The sequence below is a fragment of the Callorhinchus milii genome, unplaced genomic scaffold, assembly GCF_018977255.1.
Source record: "Callorhinchus milii isolate IMCB2004 unplaced genomic scaffold, IMCB_Cmil_1.0 Scaffold1, whole genome shotgun sequence".
Lineage (NCBI taxonomy): Eukaryota > Metazoa > Chordata > Chondrichthyes > Chimaeriformes > Callorhinchidae > Callorhinchus > Callorhinchus milii.
The window spans coordinates 35,044,851-35,067,175 of record NW_024704742.1 but is presented as its reverse complement, the minus strand read 5'-3'; the positions used below and the strand labels follow the sequence as shown (position 1 = coordinate 35,067,175).

At 40.9% G+C, this 22,325-nt stretch overlaps 1 protein-coding gene across 1 annotated transcript in view; it reads right to left on the bottom strand.

The window, feature by feature from the left end:
• The window catches only part of fras1 (Fraser extracellular matrix complex subunit 1), a 218,886-nt gene that overhangs the window by 15,853 nt on the left and 180,708 nt on the right, over positions 1 to 22,325 (bottom strand). The window contains 16 exon segments of the mRNA XM_042341116.1: positions 597 to 872; positions 2,730 to 2,917; positions 3,949 to 4,149; positions 4,723 to 4,879; positions 6,509 to 6,714; positions 7,281 to 7,428; positions 8,327 to 8,487; positions 9,556 to 9,900; positions 14,251 to 14,497; positions 15,606 to 15,774; positions 16,528 to 16,687; positions 17,714 to 17,864; positions 19,173 to 19,286; positions 19,895 to 20,122; positions 21,401 to 21,541; positions 22,177 to 22,301. Coding sequence (XP_042197050.1) covers positions 597 to 872; positions 2,730 to 2,917; positions 3,949 to 4,149; positions 4,723 to 4,879; positions 6,509 to 6,714; positions 7,281 to 7,428; positions 8,327 to 8,487; positions 9,556 to 9,900; positions 14,251 to 14,497; positions 15,606 to 15,774; positions 16,528 to 16,687; positions 17,714 to 17,864; positions 19,173 to 19,286; positions 19,895 to 20,122; positions 21,401 to 21,541; positions 22,177 to 22,301 — 3,017 coding nt within the window.

Here is a 22,325-nt window from a genome sequence, read left to right as displayed (position 1 = left end):
CACACACCCTCGCCCTAAAATACTAGCGTGAACATTTTCACTTCAACAGTAAAATCCATTTCATACAAAGTGTAACAGATATAAATTATCATGGAAAGTCACCTAAGCAAATAGTACAAGTAGATTCATGAAACAAATAACCAGAGAATATCAAGTAAGATAGTCTGAAGAAAAGTGAGGTATAATCAGTAAAAGTAGAGTAATCCATTCACTAATAGAAATCAACAGTATGCAAATGTGACTTTAGTGTGTGTGGAATCCTTAACTGGGGTTTATAATCCCATAAACTGGCTGAAGTTAAGATACAAGTATGTAAAGGTATGCTTGGAGCTGGGAACCCTTGGCCTTACAGTCAGATTGGGTAACAGGAACTTAAATAAAGTGCTCTTACTTCTGCAAAATGCATCATTGCCCTGTGCTCCTCTCTTATGTGCAAGTTACCAATTGCTATGTAAGGCCTGTGATGAACATGCAGTTTTGGGCTGCCTCGAGAGTGATAAAATCTGATTTCACTGGTTTAATAGGGATGTGGGACTTGAGGTAAGAAATTCCTGTTGAAACACTGCCCTTCAACAGCCACGTGTGGTTGTACTTACCATATGATTGACACTGGTGAAAGGGGTGTTATCTGTCACTGTCTCAAAGGGAGATCTGGCACCACTTGTGTCTGTGGGTGCTGCCACCTCCCAGCTGAAGCGGACAGAAGATTGATTAATTCCTGCTTCAACACAGCGTTCTTTCATAACAGCGAACTTAGGAAAGTGTGGGTCACATGGTGTCACGCACACCAGTGGATAGCCGGGAGATGGTGTCTTCTTGCTCCCTTCTTTTGTCACCTCTTCAACATGCTCGTAGTCAGCTAAAGATACAACCTAGAGCAAAATAAGCAAAGAAAGGTTTGGGGTAAGACACAAAATCACGTTTCAATGTAATACTTCCATTTTTGAATTTACATTAATAGCAATTTTTATGTTTGAATACAAATATCCACCTCTCGCTTTCAACCTGAAAGGATTCTATTGATTGTGTACGTATCAAATATGTTCAACTTTAAATTGGGAATCTAAAATATGGCATTTGCAAACCAGACATCTTGCGCTAATCGTGACAAATTCTGCCTGAAATTGAGCTTAAAAAAAATAACAATCTTGAACACTGGCAAAGGATATTTGACATTCTCATCGTTCTTTTGGGGGCTTTTTCTCAGTTGAGAAATAGATTGAAAGTAAAATGCCAGCCAGTATCACAAGTGTATTTTAGACCCCATTTTCACAAGCCACAGGATATTCTTTTATAAAGTTTGAATGTCTCCACTACAGCAACAACAACGTATTTATATAGCACCTTCCACTTTAGGAAGATGTCCCAAGGCACTGGACAGTCGAGGGTTTCCACCTGAGCTGCAGGTTGGATTCGGGAGGGATGGAGGCCAAGGTGTGGTGGTGGGAAGGGCAGATGACCAAAGTTGTAGTCAAAGAGGAAGATCTTGAGCCAGACCTTGAAGGAGGCGAGACAAGGGGTGAGTAGGAGGGATTCTGTGGTGGAGTTCCAGACAGTGTGGCAGATAGGTTTAATGCCTGACTGCTGATTGTGGGGTGGGCAGGGCAGGAGACATTAAAGAAGGTCGGTGCCTACTGAGTGGAGGGAGTGGGTGGGTAGGTAGGGGTTTAGAAGGTAACAGAGGTAGGCGAGTCAAGACTGTGGAGGACTTTAAAAATTGAGGACGAGGATCTTGAACGCGATCCTCTGGGGGATGGGGTTCAGTAGAGCCGGGCGAGGACGAGGGTGATGGGTTTGCGGAGCCTAGTGCAGGAGAGAACACGAGCTGCAGAGTTCTTGATGGACTGCAGCTTGTGGAGGGAACATTTGGGAAGACTGGAGATTTAACATCAGTAACTATCAGCACAAGTCAGGTAATCAGAAAATTACAAGACTGGTTTGGATGAAGAAAGCCCTTCGGCCCATCTGATCTCACCGAATATCACTCGACATTCCTTTCATAACAACATAAGTTGCTTTTTAAATGAGTCCAGTGTCCGGGCCCCAACCACACTTCCTGGCAACCTATTAGAGTCATCAATTAAATTTGTTGGTATCTGTCCTTTGTAACTCTAAACCTATGTTCTCTTGTTCTACTAACATGGCACATCCAGGTTTATTCTTTCAATCCCATTTAAAATATTAAACACCTTTATGGGGTCCTCATTAAGTCACTTTCTCTCAAGACTTGCTTGGAATGTGGCAACTGAAATTGGACGCAAGCTCTACTTACACTGTAACAGATGTCAACATCTATTTGCATATGAACTACAGCTGTTCATGTAAAGTCACTCGTTTCTACAATCTAAATTGATCCCAGAGTATTGTAGCCTAATTTGGTGCTAGCTTTTTGATATGGAGACATAGAGTAGCTCTTGTAAATAATGGTCAGATTTTCTGCCATGTCCAACCTTGCTGTACCAACTTGGATCTCCCTGGGCCTTCTTCTCAGGAAATAAAAATAAACAAAAAAAACTTAAAAAACAAAGGTTGTCTGTGTTCACAGTCAGCGTTTGATGTATGCATGTGCAACGACTGGAGAATGCACAGACACAAATACATACAAATAGCATGACCGCAGAACGACTCAGAGAATATAAATGGGATGGATCATCCCACAGAACCTGAAGTAATGACCCAGTGAAGATTCAGTAAAAATTAGTCAACTGTCAAATCACGCACACACTTACTATAGGTGGGGCTGGCAAAATCAGACTCCCTGCTGCCTCCTGGTCAATGATGGTCACTGTGGCTGTGATGACATCGCCAAGTATTGCCTCGACCGGATCGTCTGGTCCCAGGACCAGAGAGAACGACTCATGCCACTCTCGGTCCTCATTGGATAGGATTTCCACTTTGAATATTATATGGTCAATACCTGGGTAGGCGGAGTGAGGAGATGTCAGGGGAGGAGGGGAAGAGAATATTATTATTATTATTATTATTATAAGATTGATAACAGTTAGAGACTGTTCGGATCCTCTTCCTCTGTTCAGAAGCACAAGTAGACATGGACACTCTGTATGTTTATTAAATTCATTTACATATTATCTTACATTTATTATAGAAAATAAAACAGACTTAGTTGCAGCAGTTTTTTATCCAAATTTTTTTAAGCAAACAAAATGTCGCGACCCATAGTAAGGGATCCCATGTCTGGTAAATAGACACAACGTAGTTTAAAGTTACAAAAGGGCTCAGCCCTTCCAACAAGTTCACGGTCACCAATAACTGTGATTTCCCAATAACTCTCCAAGAAGTTAAATTTAAATCCAAAATGTAGTGCGTGGACCTCCAACTTTCTATTTGCACGTGTTCTTCGCATGACAGAATTTCCACTAGCAGGGGAGGCAGTGCCTCGGAGTTAAAAGACAATCACAAGAAGAGTGAAAGGAGGCACGGTCGAAGAGGAAGATCTTGAGTTGGGCCTTGAAGGAGGCAAGGGAAGAGTCGAGGCGGAGGGGTTCCGGGATGGAGTTCCAGAGTTTGGGGAGCAGAAAGTCTGAAAGCCCATCTGCCGATTGTATATTATAAGCCTTTAGTTTTATTGCTTTATTTGGTTATTCTAATCCTGCATCTAATGGTTTGGTTCCTTGGTTTGTTCTGTACCTGTGAATTATTATGTTAGATGGGAACCTATGCAACCTAACTATTCTGGTGACCTAATGCTTTGTCTGGACTATAGCAGTGTTAGTTAAACTGGTGCTATTACACACAGCTCCAGACATCACAACACTGTAACATGTAAAGTTATTTCTGACAAGAATATATTTATCCACTGCTGCTTCTTTAAAATATAGACAATAGAACTGATTGAGAGATTGCATAGAAATTCACCAAATCACCCTCTGATAGAAAGAGCATTCTGGTTTCAAACTGCTTTAGACTTTCTAACACCAAAATACTTACCAGGAATAAACTTAAGGACCCTGCTCTTGGGGTTGTAGTCTACACCTGACTGGGCGGATCCATCCCGAGTGCTACAGCGAACCTTTGAGGTCCTGTCCTGGTCTCCTTTCCTGATGACCTTGACATTTAGTATAGCAATGCCATCTGGCCCTGGGGGTTCGTGCACTTGGTAAATCGCTTCCTCAAATTCAATTATTGGAGCTGAAACATTTTCACAAAGGAAAGAAAATAAGCAAAATAATAAAAACAACTAAGAGGAAATATATATAAATTGCATTTCTACAGCTTTTCAAGTAGAAAAGTAAAGTATCAAAATACTTTACAATAATTATTTACAATAATAATAAATAATAATCCATGCATATAGCCCCTTTTATGTCAGGATGGCTCAAAGTGCTTCATAGGATATACTGTAAAATACAGTGATGGTGTGTATTTGTCGTCAAACACGGCAATCTATTTGAGCACAGCAATGTCTATGAAGTGAATGACCAATTTTATTGGGGGATTGTTGGCCAGAACACCAGGAGAAACTCCCTTCTCTCTCCAAATAGTGTCATGAGAATATTTAACATCCACCTAACAAGGCAGATGAGACCTTGGATTGAATGTCTCATCTGAAGGACAGCATCTCTGACAATGCAACACCTCCCGCCAACTCCGCCCCCGCCCCGCCCCCGCCTGCCAACCACTGCACAGGAGTGTCAGCCGAGACTACGTCAGTTATTATAATTTTACAAAAGAAAATTTCCCCTGCAAAAAGCAGCAGCATACCATCTTCATCATTTGAGATAGTCACGATGGCGATGTCGTTGTTTCCAAGTTTGGCTCCACTCCAGTGGCTGCCCAGTGGGTTACCAAGTTGTAGCTGAAACCTTTCCTCTGGCTCAAAGACGGTGTCGTCATTTATTAACACAGTGCAATTCTTCACCTGCTCATTCAAAGATAAACATTAGACAATAGGAGGATCATGCTCCTCAGAATTGTGAGCGCGGAGCAGTTTCAGCTCTAATCTTTAATTTCAAAAACAAACTTCTGCTAGAGCCATCGACAGAACAACTGACCACACGCTGAAGTTCCAGCCCTATTTGTGAACCTCAGGCGTCAAAATAACAGGCTGCCTCTGCAAAAGAACCCAACATAAGCTGTCATTTTCTGGGTCATGTGATGATTCAAGCAGAGGAATATTTCCTGTGTTATTTCTGACTTCTTGATGAACCATCAGATAAAGACTGAAGGTTTCTGGTGAATGAGCTGGGCGTTCTGCAACTTGTTAAACTGACTGAGACTCGCTGCAGTGTTTCACTGATGCAGGAAGAAGAGGAACAATAATACATCTTTTCAGTTCGTTAGGTAGACAAATAGAGGAAAGCGGAGATCTTGGAGTGACAAAGTCAATCGGATCGGGTATAACATCAATGAGGTAACATCAGATAACATCAATGAGGACTGCTATTCAGTGATGCCTTCCTCTTCCTGGGTGGACATCAGCGGCCAAGATCTTCATGGTCTTAGCTTTAGGACAATTGTTTTAAAATTGAAGAGTCTCCAAACCAACCTACTCAGAGTTTCACATGTGGATTCTGTTTGTTTGGTGTGTAGTGTACATTCTGAGCACCAGAGGGACACAATCTGCTTACTTATCCCAGAGTTTAGGGGAAGTGCGGCAAGAGCCAAAGTATAGAGAATCCCCTACACTTTGGCTCTTGCCATGCTTGTTGGGGTACTGCTGTAATTTAACAAGCTAAAACTACAGAGTTTGCCAATGCGCACACTAGTAAGCTTCCCACTGGTCGATGAAGACAAGGAGATCTACAGTTCTGAAGTCCTGGGAAAGCAAGGGTTAGAATGGGAGACAATGGTGATCGGTTTTGATTTCAAGTCGAGGAGAAATGAGACATGTGGGACAGAATACTTGAAATTGGGCAGAGAGAAAAGGGAAAATTGTTGGCATTTGAAGCAAAACTTGGCGCTGGCTGTGTTCAGACGAAAGGCAACTGTGATCATTCTGTAAAAGGATCAATTATGTAGCAAATCACAGCAGTTGGCATACACAAGGCTTCCCTATGTTGCATAGCACCACACGTGATGCATTCTGACTGGCTGAAGTGCTCTTCTGTAAGGCTCTTTAATTCAGTATTGAGACACACAAAGAGATAAGCACTTCATACTCCTGATACTCTTCTCCACTGCCTGCTGAATCGCCCGCTCAGCATGGAAAAGCTTTCAGATGAAAATGAAGAGGTTACCAATTGTTGGAATTCATATTTATCATAAAAAGGCAACCCAATGTTGATTTTTGCCACCCTGCTCTCAGGCTGGTCTAGATTGTTACCCTAAATTTGGGTATGAGGCAAAGACGGGGAATTGGAGTTGAGGTGCCTGGCCTACTCCTGTTCAATGTTCCTATCCCACATCGTTGGTCTATCCCAGACTCTCTCCTTGCAAGATGACGCATCAATATTACCATAAGGTATCACTACTCACACTCCCTTCCATCTAGAGTATTTCTAGATTAGCAAGATTTCTCCTTATACTCCTTAAAACGAAGAGGCTTTACCTTTTCCCCCTTCAGGAATGTAATGCGGGAATCATCAGAATTCCTTCTTTCCTCAAAGTCTTCCATGACCTGTGCTGTCAGTTGTCGAGTATAACACCTCACCGAGGACTCGTAGCTGAGATCACCAGTCCGGATAATAGGAACGTGCAATTCCCTTTCCTTCTCCTTCACAATGTAGATATCTTTCCCAAATTGCATGCTAGGGACTGAAATATTAACATAGATTAGAATCCATAGTTGCCTTATTTACAAATATGCCGAAGCTAATCTTGTGTAAATTTATCTCGCTCATTCGTGATCTTTATCCTTATTGATGGAACTTTACCGAGATAACGTTACCATGTTTTGAAATTCAAAATGCTTTGGCTAACAAGCCAGAAATTCCCAATTCGCCATTTGGAAAAAGAGTAGGGTGTCAGTCTGGTAGCACTCTCGCCTCAGAGTCAGAAGGTTCAAGCACGATATATGTGGGTTCAAGCACTATATTGTGACGGAGTTCACTGTCCACACTGACATTTCAGTACAGGGCTAGGGGTGCACAGAAAGACTGTTGACAAGGACAACAGGAGAAACTCCCTTCACTTTTTGAACAGCGTCATGGCTTATTTAGTGTCCACCTGAACAGGCAGATGTGACTGAACTTGGTTTTAAGTTATATAAGATCTCATTCACAACAGATAAATCTAGCTTACTTGCAGGACTACAGGATTAAAGGGTTGGAGATACCGAATAATGCCTATTGTTGTTTTAAGCTGTTACTGAAGCAACTTACCATCCTGATAGGTGTCATTGATAACAACAATGGCCTGGTAGGGTTTAACCAGCTCTGCTCCCTGTGCTGAGCTCAGGAATATAATAAAAGTTTCATTCCCTTCAATAATTGGATTCTGCACATCATCTAGGATAGTTAAAGTACAAATCTGCAAGAAATAAAACCAAGAGTGAGTAACGTCAGCCACCAAATAGCTGTTTCTATCAGTACAACTTTTTTTCTCTTTTTTTTGAAAGTAGAAAATTATGTCTAGAATCAGTTTAAATATAAAATACTTTTTCCATTGCCCCTTGCTAATGTTGCTATCTCCTCCTACATCCCATACTCTGCATTGGACAGCAGAACCCTTAGATTAACTTCAAGTCTCCTTTGATTTGCCAAGATGCTCACCTGAAAAACTTAATAAATCTGAATGTTTATATTCTATTGGAGTCTGACGATGAACGAAACTGCAGCATCATTGAGCAGTCAGAATCCTCACAGTTGATGGAGTACAGTAAACATACTTTTAAGATACTGTTTCCATCTTTTGCTTTCTATTGTCTCATCTTCTCAAGGCAACACACACATTGGAATAGAAATTCCACCATGGTCTAGGTTTACTTTTAAATATATAGCATTTCAGTGCATCCAGAATTTGGCAAATTCTTAAATATTGCCTTAATTTTAATGGCTTCAAAATTCAGACTGAATTCAACAATTTGTCAAATTCTGGATGCTCTGAAATGCTACATAAACATAGTAAATCTTGGCCCAGGTGAAATTTCAAATAATGCCTGAAAAGCAACCTCTTTAATTGTGCTTTCACCCACCTTCCCATGAATCACAAGCTGCCTCCTTGCTTGGGTTCCCAGTTAGCCTTCCTAAAGCACTTTATACAATACAAATATCATTCATATGGTGGCTTTCGTTTGACTCAGCTGATTGGGGCACCTGAGCATTGAGACATTTTCCCAAAGCAAAAGGTGCTCTTTAAGTGTAAATTGCTGTTATCGGCATCTTTTAAACACAGAATGCAATGCTAATTGTGAACGGGAGCAACTTACCTCTTCTGTCTTGCCTGGTGCAAAATCAATCTTCTTGGAGCTGGGGATGTAGTCAATGCCTGGAGTAGCAGACGGAGGATCTGAAGGCCGGGCAGCACACCACACTGAGGTTGATGTGGATAAATCACTCCCCTGTCTAATAACTGGTATTTCGATGGTACCTGTACAATGAACACACACCTCTGTATAAGGAATGTGCACAGACTGGAGAGAGATTGCACAGTTTACAAAATACACGACTTTACATGCTTTAAACTTTAGGGGCCGACACTACAATCACATTTTAAGGTAATCTCAGGTCAGAATCCAGGTATTCAACCTAGTTTAAGATTATGAAGATTGATAAAGATTTTCATTTTTGCAAAGAGTTCAGATAAAAGGGGGAATAGAACTTAAAAACAAAACTGGAAAACCAGAAGGGAGGAGGGAAGTCAGTTACAACAGTAGGCCGTTGAAGCAGAAAACAGATCCTCGAGACAATCAGACACATTTCTAGAGACAGTGATTGAGTAATGTTTCTGGAGGTTGTTGGGAGTGATCAATGAAATACATTATTGGCCTTTTACTGATCCGAAATAAATATTCTGCGCGAGTGAGGCTCACATCAGGATCTGTGTGTTATGTGCGTGCAAGTGGTGCATGTGCATGTACGCAGGTGCATATCGCACAAACTATTATGTGCCATAGCTCTGATCGTTGGCTAATGAATGTTGTTATTTAACGTAACGGTAGCGTAGGGAGCTGAATGAAAGAATGGAATGAAAAGTGTGATGTTATGCGATAATTATCACAGATGATATTTTCCAACCACCAAATTTTGGGGTTCCCCATTGGTGTTCTTGACAAAACTCCCATTTTGACATTAAATGTCTCCCTCTCTCCTTTGAAGCCATAAAGCTGTCTTCATGTGAGATAGTGAGCAGGAGATCCTACTTCCAGGTCTCCATACAGGCCAGAACTGAGGCAGCCCCTGGGAGTTGGATTAGTTTTGTGTATTATGCAAACATTGTCTGGCACTGATTAATCACCTTATATACTGTCATATACTGAACTCTTTTGCTGCGTTCAAAGCATTTGAATATTTTACCCAATTACGGTGTGCGGTTCTTTAAAAAGTAAAGTAAATAAGATTGTTCTGTTTTCTTCAACTCTTGAATTATTATTTGTTACTGACTTTTGACTGAGGTTAGATGATTGATGATAACTGCGCTGGGTAATTGCACACATACCTGCATCTTCACTAACAGTGAAAGAAGAGTTTCCGAGAAATACAAGCGAGGCATCGTTGGGACCATTTATCATAACTTTGGCAACTGCAACTTCCCCGAGGCGTGCATTGTGGGATGCATCAGCCAGGGCGATCTCAAAGTCTTCTTCCTCCTCGTATTCACTGTCATCAATCAGCTTGATGTCGCACGTTGACATGCTTACACCAGGGCCAAAGACCACACGATTTTCATTTGTCATTCCCCTGGACTTGAAATCTGAGCCAGACTCCAAGGCGTGCAGGCTGCTACCCTTGGCCGTTTTGGGGACAGTGTAACAGATTGCAGAGACGGTACTGCTGGTATCTCCTACGGAGCGATGACAATTCAGAGATTTATGTGCATTCTGGTTTATTTACAGGTTAATCAGAATTATATGGAATTGTCGTCAAGAGACTGCAGCGCCCTGTCTGTTTGCCTGATACAGTCCAGTAGCAATCTGTGAGAAAACAGCTGGTTTGTAGCCGAAAATAACAATTTGAGTTCTGCTAGAATAAAAGCGAAGGCTGGCTCTTACACTGTTGTAAAACAACCAGAAGACTCACTCTACAAAGCTTCATTTTGAATTCTAGTTAATTTTTTCACACAACTCTTGTGTGTGACTATCATTTTAAATTGTGGTTATTTACTTTATTACAAGTGGTAAAACAAAACCGCTAAGACGTGTAGTGATCCAATAGCAGTAATGAACTGCAAAGTGTGTGCTAACAACTAATGCTTGAACATACTGCTTGTTATTTTACCACTTGGCTTCAGCTCATGTTAAATCATCTGAGGGATGTTAAATTCCTTGGTATACGTCCAACATGCCATTCAGCCTGACAATAGGTCCTTACCAATTACCTGCTGCGCTTCAAACCAATAAATAATCCTTGCATTTGATAGAGCGCCTTATCACCTTGTCGAGAGTGCTTCGCAGGATGTACTGTGCCAGAGGTGGGCAGTGTCAGCATTGTGCATTTTGTGGGCAAAATGAGGCAACCAGTTTGTGCACAGCTATGTCCCATACACAGCCATGGAGTGAGTGACCAACATTATTTGGGGAATGTAGGGGCTAGGACACCAGGACAAACTCCCTTCTCTTTTCGAACAGTATCGTGGAATCTTTAACGTCCGCTTGAACAAACAAATGAGATCTTGGTTTAATGTTTCATCCGAAGGATGGCACCTCTGACAATGCAACACCCCCCCATTACTGCACTGGAGTATCAGCTTAGACTATGTGATTCCAATTAAGATGTGGGTCTTGAACCCACAACCTTCTGACTCACCGAGTTGAGATTGCTACCAATGAGCCAGGATGACACTCTAACTCAGAATTAAAAGTGTTACATAAAGTAAGGAGTGTTTGATAAGAAACTGGGTGGTGTTTTGAACACTCCTCTTTCAGTACCTACTATTACAGCACTTCCGCCAGCTTTGCTTGAATTTGTAAACTAACAGCCAAATTTCTTCATGAATGGCTTCGGGGATGTACATTGCAAGAATGCTTATTTGCTGTCTTCTTTAGATAGACTGTAGGATGGTGGGTACCAACTTATGTTGACTGCTGAAAATAATAATAATCCTTGCATTTGATACAGAGCCTTATCATGTCGTTGATACGTCTCAAAGCACTTCACAGGATATACTGTAAAGTGTAATGACTGTGTGTTTTGTTAGATCCTACTCAGGAGTCTTATATAGCTGACCAAAACGTCATGATATCTACCCTATTATGCAAAAAAAATCATTTCTTTAAGACATTGCAACGACTTTTTGGTCACTCTGTATCTCCGTCCCCCCAAAATAGCACAGGCAAGGTTTGGGGGAAGAATAAGGGACCCCGATGCTCTGCGTAAAGGTAAGTTTACCACACTTGGGATATGAGCTAATACTGGAAAATCCCCAAGGATTTCCCCAAGGTTATCTAATCTTAGCACTGGCTCTAGATCTCCTATCATCTATCTCTAGCTCATTGTTCTGGTTAGATTTTATGATCAGGCTGAAAACCCAGTCTGTTGCCAGAAACGGGCAGTGTCAGCACTTTATAAATGGTCAACAATCTAAGTTTTGCTTCCGGTGGAATGGGAATTAGTAATATTGGTCACATGTGGATTGACAATAGATTTGCAACCTGAAGGGGGGTGGGAGTGGGTATAGAGATGACCAAAAGAGATCAAAGAAGTAAATCTTAAATTATAGAACCAGAGGCATTTCCAGCACAGAAGGTGCCTGGGCAGGCTTTCTGAAAGAGCTATTTGTTTAGTCCCATTCTTGCATTTCCCCCCACATCCTGTTAAATGCTTCTTTTTAAGATTTTTATCCAATTCTTTCTTAAAAGCTGACTGTATAGCACAAATAGATGGAGAAAAAGTTGTCCGGGATTGCGGGCAACGAGGGATTACTTCTGCTGATAACCAAAAAGAGTCCAGTCTATAAGGAGATAAGAAATCACTTTGATAAAGAAGTTTATGAAGGTCAGATTAAAGTGAAGCGGGCCAAATAGTTGTTGGTGATGTGTGGCGCTTTGTTGTATGGAGAGAAGTGAAGAGAAAGTAAAATACACGCAGCAATAACTAGAGTGTGTGCAGCAAGAACTGTCAGAGATAAAACAGGAGAAAATAAATTTATTGGGCAAAGTATCTGAGTTACTGTCTCAGCTAGTCACTAATATGGCACAGTGTGTGGGAGCTGGAGTTACTCACAGAAAAGAGCAAGGGAAATTACAGGAATTAAAACAAAAGAATAGAGAATGGCAAGAGACATTAAAAGGAAAGAGCAGAGAAGGGCATGAGAGAGAGTGAGAAACTCTTGCGCGCCAGAGTATCTGAATTAAAGCATTATCTTGCCACAACAGCTGTGCAGTGCATTGCTTCAACCATTACTAGCCAAGAAAATGCAGAATTGAAAGGCGAATTGGCAAAACTAAAAGATAATTCGTATGAAACTAGAGCAGCTTTGAGAGCGGCTTTACAGAAACCGCCCTCCAAATCAAGAAAATCATAAGGCTTGTAAGAGGGAGTTAGAACAAGAAAAAGCAAGAACAATTTATGCCAGAAAAGTTGCAGAGAGTCTTATGACCCAGAACGGGAATGATGGGGATGATATTAATTGGGATGATCTGGAAGATAAGGAACGCCTGTACTATAATCCATCAATAGAATCACCATCACCGCCTCCTGCTCCCGTTTGGGGAAGTAGGCCACCCCTCGACGAGGAGCCCTTGCCAGTAGCCGTCATAGTAAGAACTAACAAGTTTGATCATGCTGGAGTACTGCAGGGTCACACCATTGTAAATCACAAATACGGAGGTAAAAGCATTGGCTTCCGAGTTATGAGCCATAAATATGACTACTGACCCAGCTGATGCTATGCACCATATGGTAACCTTCGGGGCTCAACACCCAGAATTAAACAATGAAGAGCATGGGGAAGTAATCAAGGCTGCATGTTCGGGAGATGTCAGGAGCACTGTCCCAGGTGATTTACATGCTCCGGCAACTACTAAACAGCAATAGCAATGAGGTACTTTAACTGTCTTGGGATGGGATTAGGAAGTTTTAATGTGAAAGACCAGTGAAATGAAGCAGGGACCAATAGAACACCCAAGGGCTTTTTCAGCATGTCTATTCAATGTGCACGAACTAGCCATGCAGGCAACCCAAGCTTCATCACCAGCATCTGTGGCTGCAGGAGCAAATGCTGTTCTGGGTGTTATTGTCAGGCCTGTCCCTGCAATGGCAGATCCTCAATTTAAATTAACTTTCTTAAAACAGTTATTGCCAGAATTGAGGGTGTATCTAGGGGCATCTGTAAACAAGATTACATTATGGCTGGATTGTAATAGAGACTGTTTCCCAGGGTTGGGACATGATTACACCTCAGAGAATGATAAAACAGCAGAAGGGGTCTGAGGCAGGAGAAGTGACAGCAGTAAAGAGACACCTTCATAGAATGGGACAAGGAAAGAGAAGAGGAAGTTAAGGTCCCAGGAAAAGACCACGAATGTGTTATAATTTTGGGAAACCTGAGCATCATGCCTACAGATGTCGGTCAAGTTGTGTGGAGGGTCAGCACACTTCCCAGTGGAATCAATATCGATTTTAAGGTATCTGTGGTCTCAGTTTTAAGAATAAGTTAAGCTATTTGTATTAGTTAATAAACCTTGCATTATTACACAATCATATTGATCGTCTCCGTCCGAATCTCTTACAAACACTGCTATGCACAATTGGCTGCTGCGTTTTGCCCACAAAATATACAGTCAATTTACTTTATTGTATATTCTGTGAAGCGCTTTGACAAGTCTTGAAGAAATGATAAGGCTCTATATCAAATGTAAGGATTATTATAATATCAAATACAAGAATTATTATTATTATATGGATTATGTATCAACCACAATTCTATGTAGAACAACCGCATCCTAAAATCCCTCTGTGTAAAACAAATCCTCCTAATTACTCCCTTTGCTGTATTAGTAATTAATTACCTTCACTTAAAAATCTATGCTCCCTAAGGCTGGCAAAGCCAGTTTTGCAATCAGTACTTTACAATCCAACTAGGAAAGCCTTTCTCAACCTATAATAGGACCTGAAAACAATCCACAATCCTGACTTCTGATTTGCAAATGCTGCACTTTAAACACAGTTGTAAACAAACGAGAGCATGTCTGACCTTTGCGCTCCATCGGTGCAAGCAGAAATCCAGCACTTTCGTTAACTCGGTACATTTTCTTATCAAACTGAAGGGTGGGCTCGTCTTCCGTGTCGTTGATGTTCACTTTGGCTCTTGTTGTCTGACCTAGCAAGGCATATGCAGGCATGCTCAACTCCACGTTAAAGCTTTCAATGTTTTCAAACACCTGGTCATCATTTATGATTATGGTGCATGCTTTCATATCTTCCCTCTCATCAAATTGAACCTGTTTGAGGAAGCAAATCATATGAAGGCAATTTTATTTTGTCTGCACTGTACAAAGATAAATGGACAATCTTGCATTTTATACCAACCATTATTAATCAGGCCCTTTGATACCTTTTGAATTTGGTTCCTCCTAAGTGCTTTGAAACATTTAACTACATGAAATGGTGATAGACGGGCAAGTTATTACACAACTGAAACGTTTTGATCCGTTTATTTTCGATAATTTTTTGTTTGTAAAGCTTTGTGGCTATGAAGATGAAACATGTTAATATTGGAAAAAAGGCACACTGTTACACTTTGCATACTGCATCAACATTGAGTAGTCAATCATAGGTAACGTTTAGCGAGAGAAAAGCTCTCTCCATTCTGCATTCACAATGCATCTTAAATCTATCTTCAGATCAAGCACAGCTCTACTGAAATCGGTTGAGAACTTTCATTTCACCCACCCTATGGTCTCTCTAGCTTAGTTTAAAACGTGTGTTGAATCATGGGGAGATTTGAGCTGTGAACTTGCATTCATTTGGAAGTAGGTCAACCCTGCATTCAATCATTCCAAATTAGACTCTTACCTCTATCCCATTAAATGTGGCTAGATTTGTAGCCAATAAAATAATCTTTCTAATGTTTTAAACATTCTTTACATACCACAACTCCAGCCCAGTCCAATCACGCCAACCTATAGAGTCACTAATTACCATAGGCACACAAGACAAATATACGACTGAACAGTTTGTCGTCATTGAGACAAAGCCTGAAAGCCTTGAAAACATGTGTATGCATTCCACTGTGCATTTATGTGCTTGCTGGTAAATCATTGGAGAGGAAAACTGATAACTTCTCATTAAGTGGAAAACATACAGATCAATTGTCAAAGCATAAAAATTCCATTAAAGAAATTAGGATCAAGGTAAGATTTCATATTGCCTTACATTGTTAGTCACTAAATGTTTAGTGGAACTGATGCCCTTTCAAAAGAGTCAAAATGAAATATCCACTTTAAACGTTTACAGTAAAAGGTTCAGACAACTGACTCCCAGGTTACATTTCTTAATTAAAGGTTTCTGTTATTTGTTTTGCCCTACGTATCTCAATCATGTACATACCTGCCCTGCGTACTCCACATAGTCCTGTTGCCCCAGCTTTGAGCCAGCACCAGAGGTAGAGGTTGCTGTACCCTGTTCAGTGCGACAGAGCACAATAGCATACTGATTGAGATTGCCGCTCCTCTTCACTGTGACACTGATAGAACCGGCCTTCTCACTCACATTGTAACTGCAGACAGACACAGTGGCTGTGTGAGGGATTGGTATCTAAAGCATTGTTTTCCTGACATGTTAAGCAAATTGGTCTTCAGCAGATCACAGAAAATTTTGCTACTTTAGATAAGATTTATCTGACTATGGAACAGTGTTATTGGAAATATTATCAATCCTTGATCTAAGTTTCCCCTCTTTGGTAACCCATGCCGTCACTACATCTGGCTAAAAGGACAGGTGACCTGGCCCCTCTATAAGCATGTGCTAGATACAATAGAATACAAATTTACATATTTAGTGCCTTTCATGTTGGGAGATGATGTGTGAGAGTGCCCTGAGGTGGATCTTTGGTCTTTCTGCTTTGTGGAGTGGTACTTTAGGCTCTGTGCGATGCTTTCCTTGAATAGGACTAGCCAAGATAGAGCACTCGTTTGTTCTCCTACAAAATACACAGTCACTGACTATACTAAATCTCTAACGCACTATGAGAAGTCCTCCTGATGTGAAAAGCACTATAACAAATGCAAGTATTATTATTATATGTACAAATGTGGTAATTAACCTATTTCCTACTGCTTTGCCTTAAAGTCCTGCCTACAGTAGCTTTGCATTACATTTCATAAAACATGCTTTTAACTGCCCACAAGTGCTGCAATTTCCAGGAATCAGAAATACACTTGTCCCTATTGACCTCCTGAGGCCAGGCAAGGCCATGAAACCCCTGGCAGTTAGTATATTTGACTCAGAATAGAGTGTGAAGGAGATCTACCTGGTATACTCAAAGCTGATGAGAGACCACTGGATGTGGAAAACATTGTCACTGACAATATTAGGTTTGCTATCTTTCACTGAAAACTTAAAAGTGTCCATTGTCTCCTGGATCTTGTCTTCGTTCAACACGTAGTGGATCAAACCCAGGTTAACTTCCTCTGCAAGGAAACAAACAGATGCAGAGGTTTTACACAGAATGGACATTTGACGAATTAAGTTTAATACTGATAAATGCAAGGCACTAGATACAGGATCCAAAAATAGGAAACACAAGTACTCCATGAATAGGATTGAACTTGCCAAAGGGGAAGCTGAAAGAGATCTAGGGTGTTAGTTGACTCATTGCTCGCTATGTCAAAACAATATGGGGCAGCAATAAACAAAGCAATCAGGACGGTAGGCTACATTATTACATCAGTTGAGTTTAGATCCCTAAACATCATACTCAGGCAGGACAGTGATTTCAAAATGATTTCAAAACAATTTCTCATGCAGCATAATGCTCTTCAGATGATCACAACTAATTTCCAAAGAATCTATATCCTATTCTGCAATTACAGATGTCCGGACAGTAGTTGGCTCACATGATGAACAGGCATTTATGATCTATCCTTGGTAATTTATTCACTATTGTATAGTTCCAAACCTGGGTTATGATAGGAAGACTGCAGCCTCCCCTCAGTATAATTGACTGTTAACCTGTTGTAGCCATGAGACATATATGAATGACACATTAATAGAGGCAATACAATGATCAATTGGCAAACCAAACATATTTTGTAGTGGTGAACTTTGGCGGTCATGCTGAGATTGCTTTCTTAACAGCCTCTGCTGTCGGTATCTAACCTGCTCATATCCTCCTCTTCTGCCCATTCTCTTCGCTCAGCTAACAAAAGCCTGCTGCACTTTCCCCGACACCTCCATTCCACCACTAATGCCTTCAGTCACTACGCCCCCAATCTCTGGAGCTCCCTGACTTGGCGCCTCCCTCTCACTTTATCTATTTTTAAATCCCACATGAAAACCTACCTCTTCAAATGTGCCTATGGTCACCTCTCATTCTTCCTTGCTCAGGGTCAAACTCTACCACTGTACAGTGCTCTGAGACGTTACCCTACGTGCAGGCCGCTATATAAACCCAAGTTGTTGTTGGACACCAATAGAACTGATGCATCAAATCTCACCTTGTGTGAATGTTGTTAGAGGGGATCCAGGCTTCAGCTTACTCTCCAGATGCCCATGTTTTGGTTCTGTAGTTATCTGATAAACCAGTTGCTTGTCTTCAGTGTCAGGATCCATGGTCAATAACTCCTTCTTTGTAATCAAATTGATCGCCTACATTCAAAGGAGCATCAATTACCAACAATAATAATATTCTGTGAATAATGCAATTAGATGAATCAGAATACAACAGGAGGTTAAGAATTATATTACAATAATGTGCATAAATCTGGGAGTAACGAATTTCTACTGACAGGTATGAATATGCATGTTTACAAATTAAACAACCTGTGACATTTTAAGTATGAGCAGGTGTCAGCCTGGCTCAGTTGATAGCACTCTGACCTCTGATTTCGAAGTTTATGGGTTCAAGTCCTACTTTGGGACTTTGAGCTCAAAGCTAGGCTGAGACTCCAGTGCAGGGGAGTACTGCACTGTCAGAAGTGTTGTCATTGGGTTGAGACTTTAACCTAACATCACATCTGCCTGGTAATGGTAAACGTTAAAAATCCCATGAGATTATTTGAAAAGTGTTTCTACGGGTGTCCTGGTTAACAATCCCCAAATAAAATTAGTCATTCACTTTATGGCTGTTAGTAGAATATTGCTATGCTCAAAATGTGTTATGCCCATAATAGTTCAATAGATAAAACGCACGTGATGGCAAAGTGCTGAATAACAAATTCATCCCTATGCAAATAAATGGGAGAAAGAAACTAGGGAAGAATTGTCTAAGTCCTTTCCACAAGTGCAATATATTCTGCATTTTGTTTGTTTCCATACGCATTATGTAAATTGGCAATACAAAAAAACTTCTTGCGTCAATTCTACTTTAGGCTTGACTACTGAAAATAAGGAGATCCGATTACCTGACATGAGCTTAAATTTAAAATACTTTTACGTTTCTTTACAAGATCATAATTTAGCATCAAAGTGTAACTTTGCATTGACTTTGGCAATGCATTCAACAAACTGTAAGTCACACTAAAGGCATTTTATCAGCGTTGGATCGATAACTCTACTATAGCTCAATCCCAAGGCTCTTAATTTTACCAACTAGGATAGAGTAAGAATCCCCACATCCAAATTCAGTACATTTAATGACTATTAGAGAATAACTTCTATGAATTCTGCAGCAAAAAGACAGCTCTCCGGTTTGCCCCAAATGGTACAGGAGTCCTGGAAGACAATTCAAAGCTCCAGATAAAAAAAGAACCCTCTAGAATTTCATGACAAATATTCCACCAGAAGTCAGACTAGATGATCATTTTAATATTTGAACTTTGCCTCATAAACTAATATCGATTACAATGAAGGGCTCATAGCACAGATGTTATTAACCTGCACCCAATGTAGCTCTTTTGCTCCCTGTGTAATTACATGTCACTTTCAGCTGAGAATAAAGAAAGTGGTCAATATTACTTTGCCATCGATGTACTCCAGCCATTGCAGTCCCAGGTTGGTAACAATTCTGGGTGTCCCGTCATCCACAGGGAGGATGTCAATCTTAAACTTCTGGGAAGCAGCAGTCACAATCTGGGGCCACACAATTAAAAATAAAATAAGACACAGGTAGTAAAAACAAACCTCTTACAAATGTTCCCTTAAATCACTGTACAGGTAGGATAAGTAAAGAGGCAGATGATGCAAGTTTTCAAAATCACCACACTTCACTCATGAGATGTTTTAACATGATGAGACGCTATATTAAATATAAGATATTATTATTATTAATTTTATTCTGTCCATGAACTTCAATGAGTTAGAGATAGCCTGAGTGCTACAAAGGATATTTGAATCTTGAACTTATTGAGAATAACAAATTCCTGAATATTTCCTTGAAATATTGGGATGAAAATTGTGAAGTTTTGATTCTTAATTAACAACTCTAGTGCTGAGTGATATAGTCAGTTCAAGGACTTCATGATATTTAATACAGTCTCTTGTTGCCTGAAACCACGACTCTCTCCCTCTCCCACAAATACCTTTCTCAAAGGTGGCTCGAAAACGTGGGTGTACCTTCCACTGGGTTTTGGAATGGAAAGAAAGCTTCTAAAAGAACTGAAAGCTAAAAAGGAAATTTGATTTTCCGATTGATTAAAATGTAGATTTCAGTCCTTTATTAAGGATACATAACAGCTCACCTCCTTGCCTCCTTCTTCAACAATGAAAAACGGATTAGTCCCGTCAGATACTGTGAAAGAGAAGCGGTCTTTCAGAGAATTGCTGCCATCGTGGTTGTAGCTGATATGGTTCTGGTAAATGTCATCCATAGTGAAGGTGTTAGTCTGACGATAGTGGTGGCCACTGTTGGTTCGTTCAATGGTTCCATGGCGAGGGGGTTGCACAATGGTAAAGGTCACTGATTCAGCCTGTAATGTTAGAGATTATAGAATTACCAGGCAAATAAAACTACAATACAGATGGAGAAATTCACAATATTCCAGTAATAGTGTCTCACCTTCAAACCCCTCCATGGTCTTGCTCCCCCCTACCTCTGCAATCTCCTAACCGCCTACCATCCTACTAACTTCCTCCACTCAGCGGGCTCTGGCCTGCTTCACGTCCCCCGTCTCGCCCACCCCACTATTGGCGGGCGGGCCTTCTGCCATTCTGGCCTCACTCTCTGGATCTCCATCCCGCAGTCCCTCCACCTTGCCCCTCCCTTGCCGCCTTCAAGACCCATCTCAAGACCCTCCTCTTCGACCGTGCTTTCAATCTCCCTGCTTCACCACCCTGCCCTCCACGACCCCGACCCCCAGCTTGCGTCCGTAACTCGGTCTGTACAGTACCTTGGGACGTCCTCCCGATGTGAAAAGCGCTTTACAAATGTAATTTTATTGTTGTTGCTGTAATATAAAATCTCCTGAATCCATCATATAATAATAAAACAAATTCACATTTTAATATATAAAACTCTTGAAAGATCGCCCTAAAGAAAAACACTGTAATTGGAGAGAGGCTGGAGAAATATATTAAAACAGAAAAGTCACAAGGTCTTACAGTAACCTTAAGCATTCAAAAATAAATAAACTCAGATCACAAGAACATCACTGTCCTCTTTATTGAAGAGGCTTCAATAGGGCTTTAATAATATGACCAACTTGCAAATAAAATAAGGTATTAGGGAAAGAAGTTTCCCTTACCAACTGTGAATGGGGGAGGGGGGGGGAATATTTCACTTTAAAATGTTTTTTGTTAGTTTTATTTGGCGTTGTTAAGTGTGGTTGCTCTGAGCTGAGTGTTGGAAACTGTAATCGGGTCTGGCCTCCTCCTTGTCCCCCGAATTCTCCGGTCCACCCTTGGCAGCCGTGCCTTTAGCCACTACACCCGAGGCTCGGGAACTCCCTTCCTCACTCCCTTCGCCCCTACTTTCAGGGGCCCCTACTCTCTTCCTACTTTCAGGTCTCGGCTAAAGACCTTTCTTTTCGACCGTGCCTTTGATCACCTTCTTCCCCCTCCCCATGGCTCGGCCCCAGGATCCGTTATTGTGAAGCGCTCTGAGACGCCGTCCGGAGTGGAGGGCACTATATAAATCCAAGTTGTTGTTGTTGTAACACTCTGTCAATAACTTTATACTGGAGACACATCCAGACTATATCTCATCACACTGAGACAAAGGCAGGGTGCAGTTTCAAAAAAAGACTTACCTCAGTGTCTGCATCTGTGGCCTTCAGCTCAAATTCTGTGATAGTCTTCCTCACTCCCTCTTGCACTCGCATTCCAGGAATCTGAACCACAGGCAGGGAGTCATCCACAGGCCGAATAGTAATATAAAAGGTTTGGGCCACCTATGGTCACAAAAAGAGGACACAACACTGCCTTTAATGGGAGCCTACAGGAACTGAGGCAGTACAAAATACAAAAAATCTTTAAGCACTGAACTCTTATTTCCAACAGTAAAATCATTGGGTCTGTTATGCGAGTCATGCATATGTAAACGTGTGTACAGAGGTAATTACCTAATTAATTAAAACAAAACAGGTTGTTAATTACATAATATCATTATTAAGGTAATTCCCTTAATTGTTTAACACATAATTGACATATGGTTACACATGCCAAATAGTAGAACTACTATGCTGCACTAAAATTAATATACCGTTCGATGAACTTGCAGGTTAAATGGATGACACAAGGTAACAATAACAGGCTCAGCATTTACCAATATTCTCATCGTACTTGTTCTTGTTTTTGACAAATGAACATTTGCATCCGTGCAATTATAAAAATAAGGTTAAATCATGTTAGTTAAAAAGATTTCTGTACTATTTGAGTACCTGGTAATTGACATTGGAGCCTGGTTTGACTGATGTTTACAGTAGTTGAGGAATCACATTTGCTAAGCACTATTCAGTATTGGAATTTGATACAGTGTGCTTTGTATGATTTTATTTTCACCGCTTAAATAGTAATTTCACCGTACCTCATTGGCACCATCAGACACTGAAAAGGTGAAATCGTCTGAATGCTTTTCTTCATCACTGGTGTGCACGTACTGGATGCTGCGAGCCGCAAGGTCAGCCTGCGAGAAGTGGCTGACCTTTGTCCCTATAAAAAAAACAAAGTGAGAAT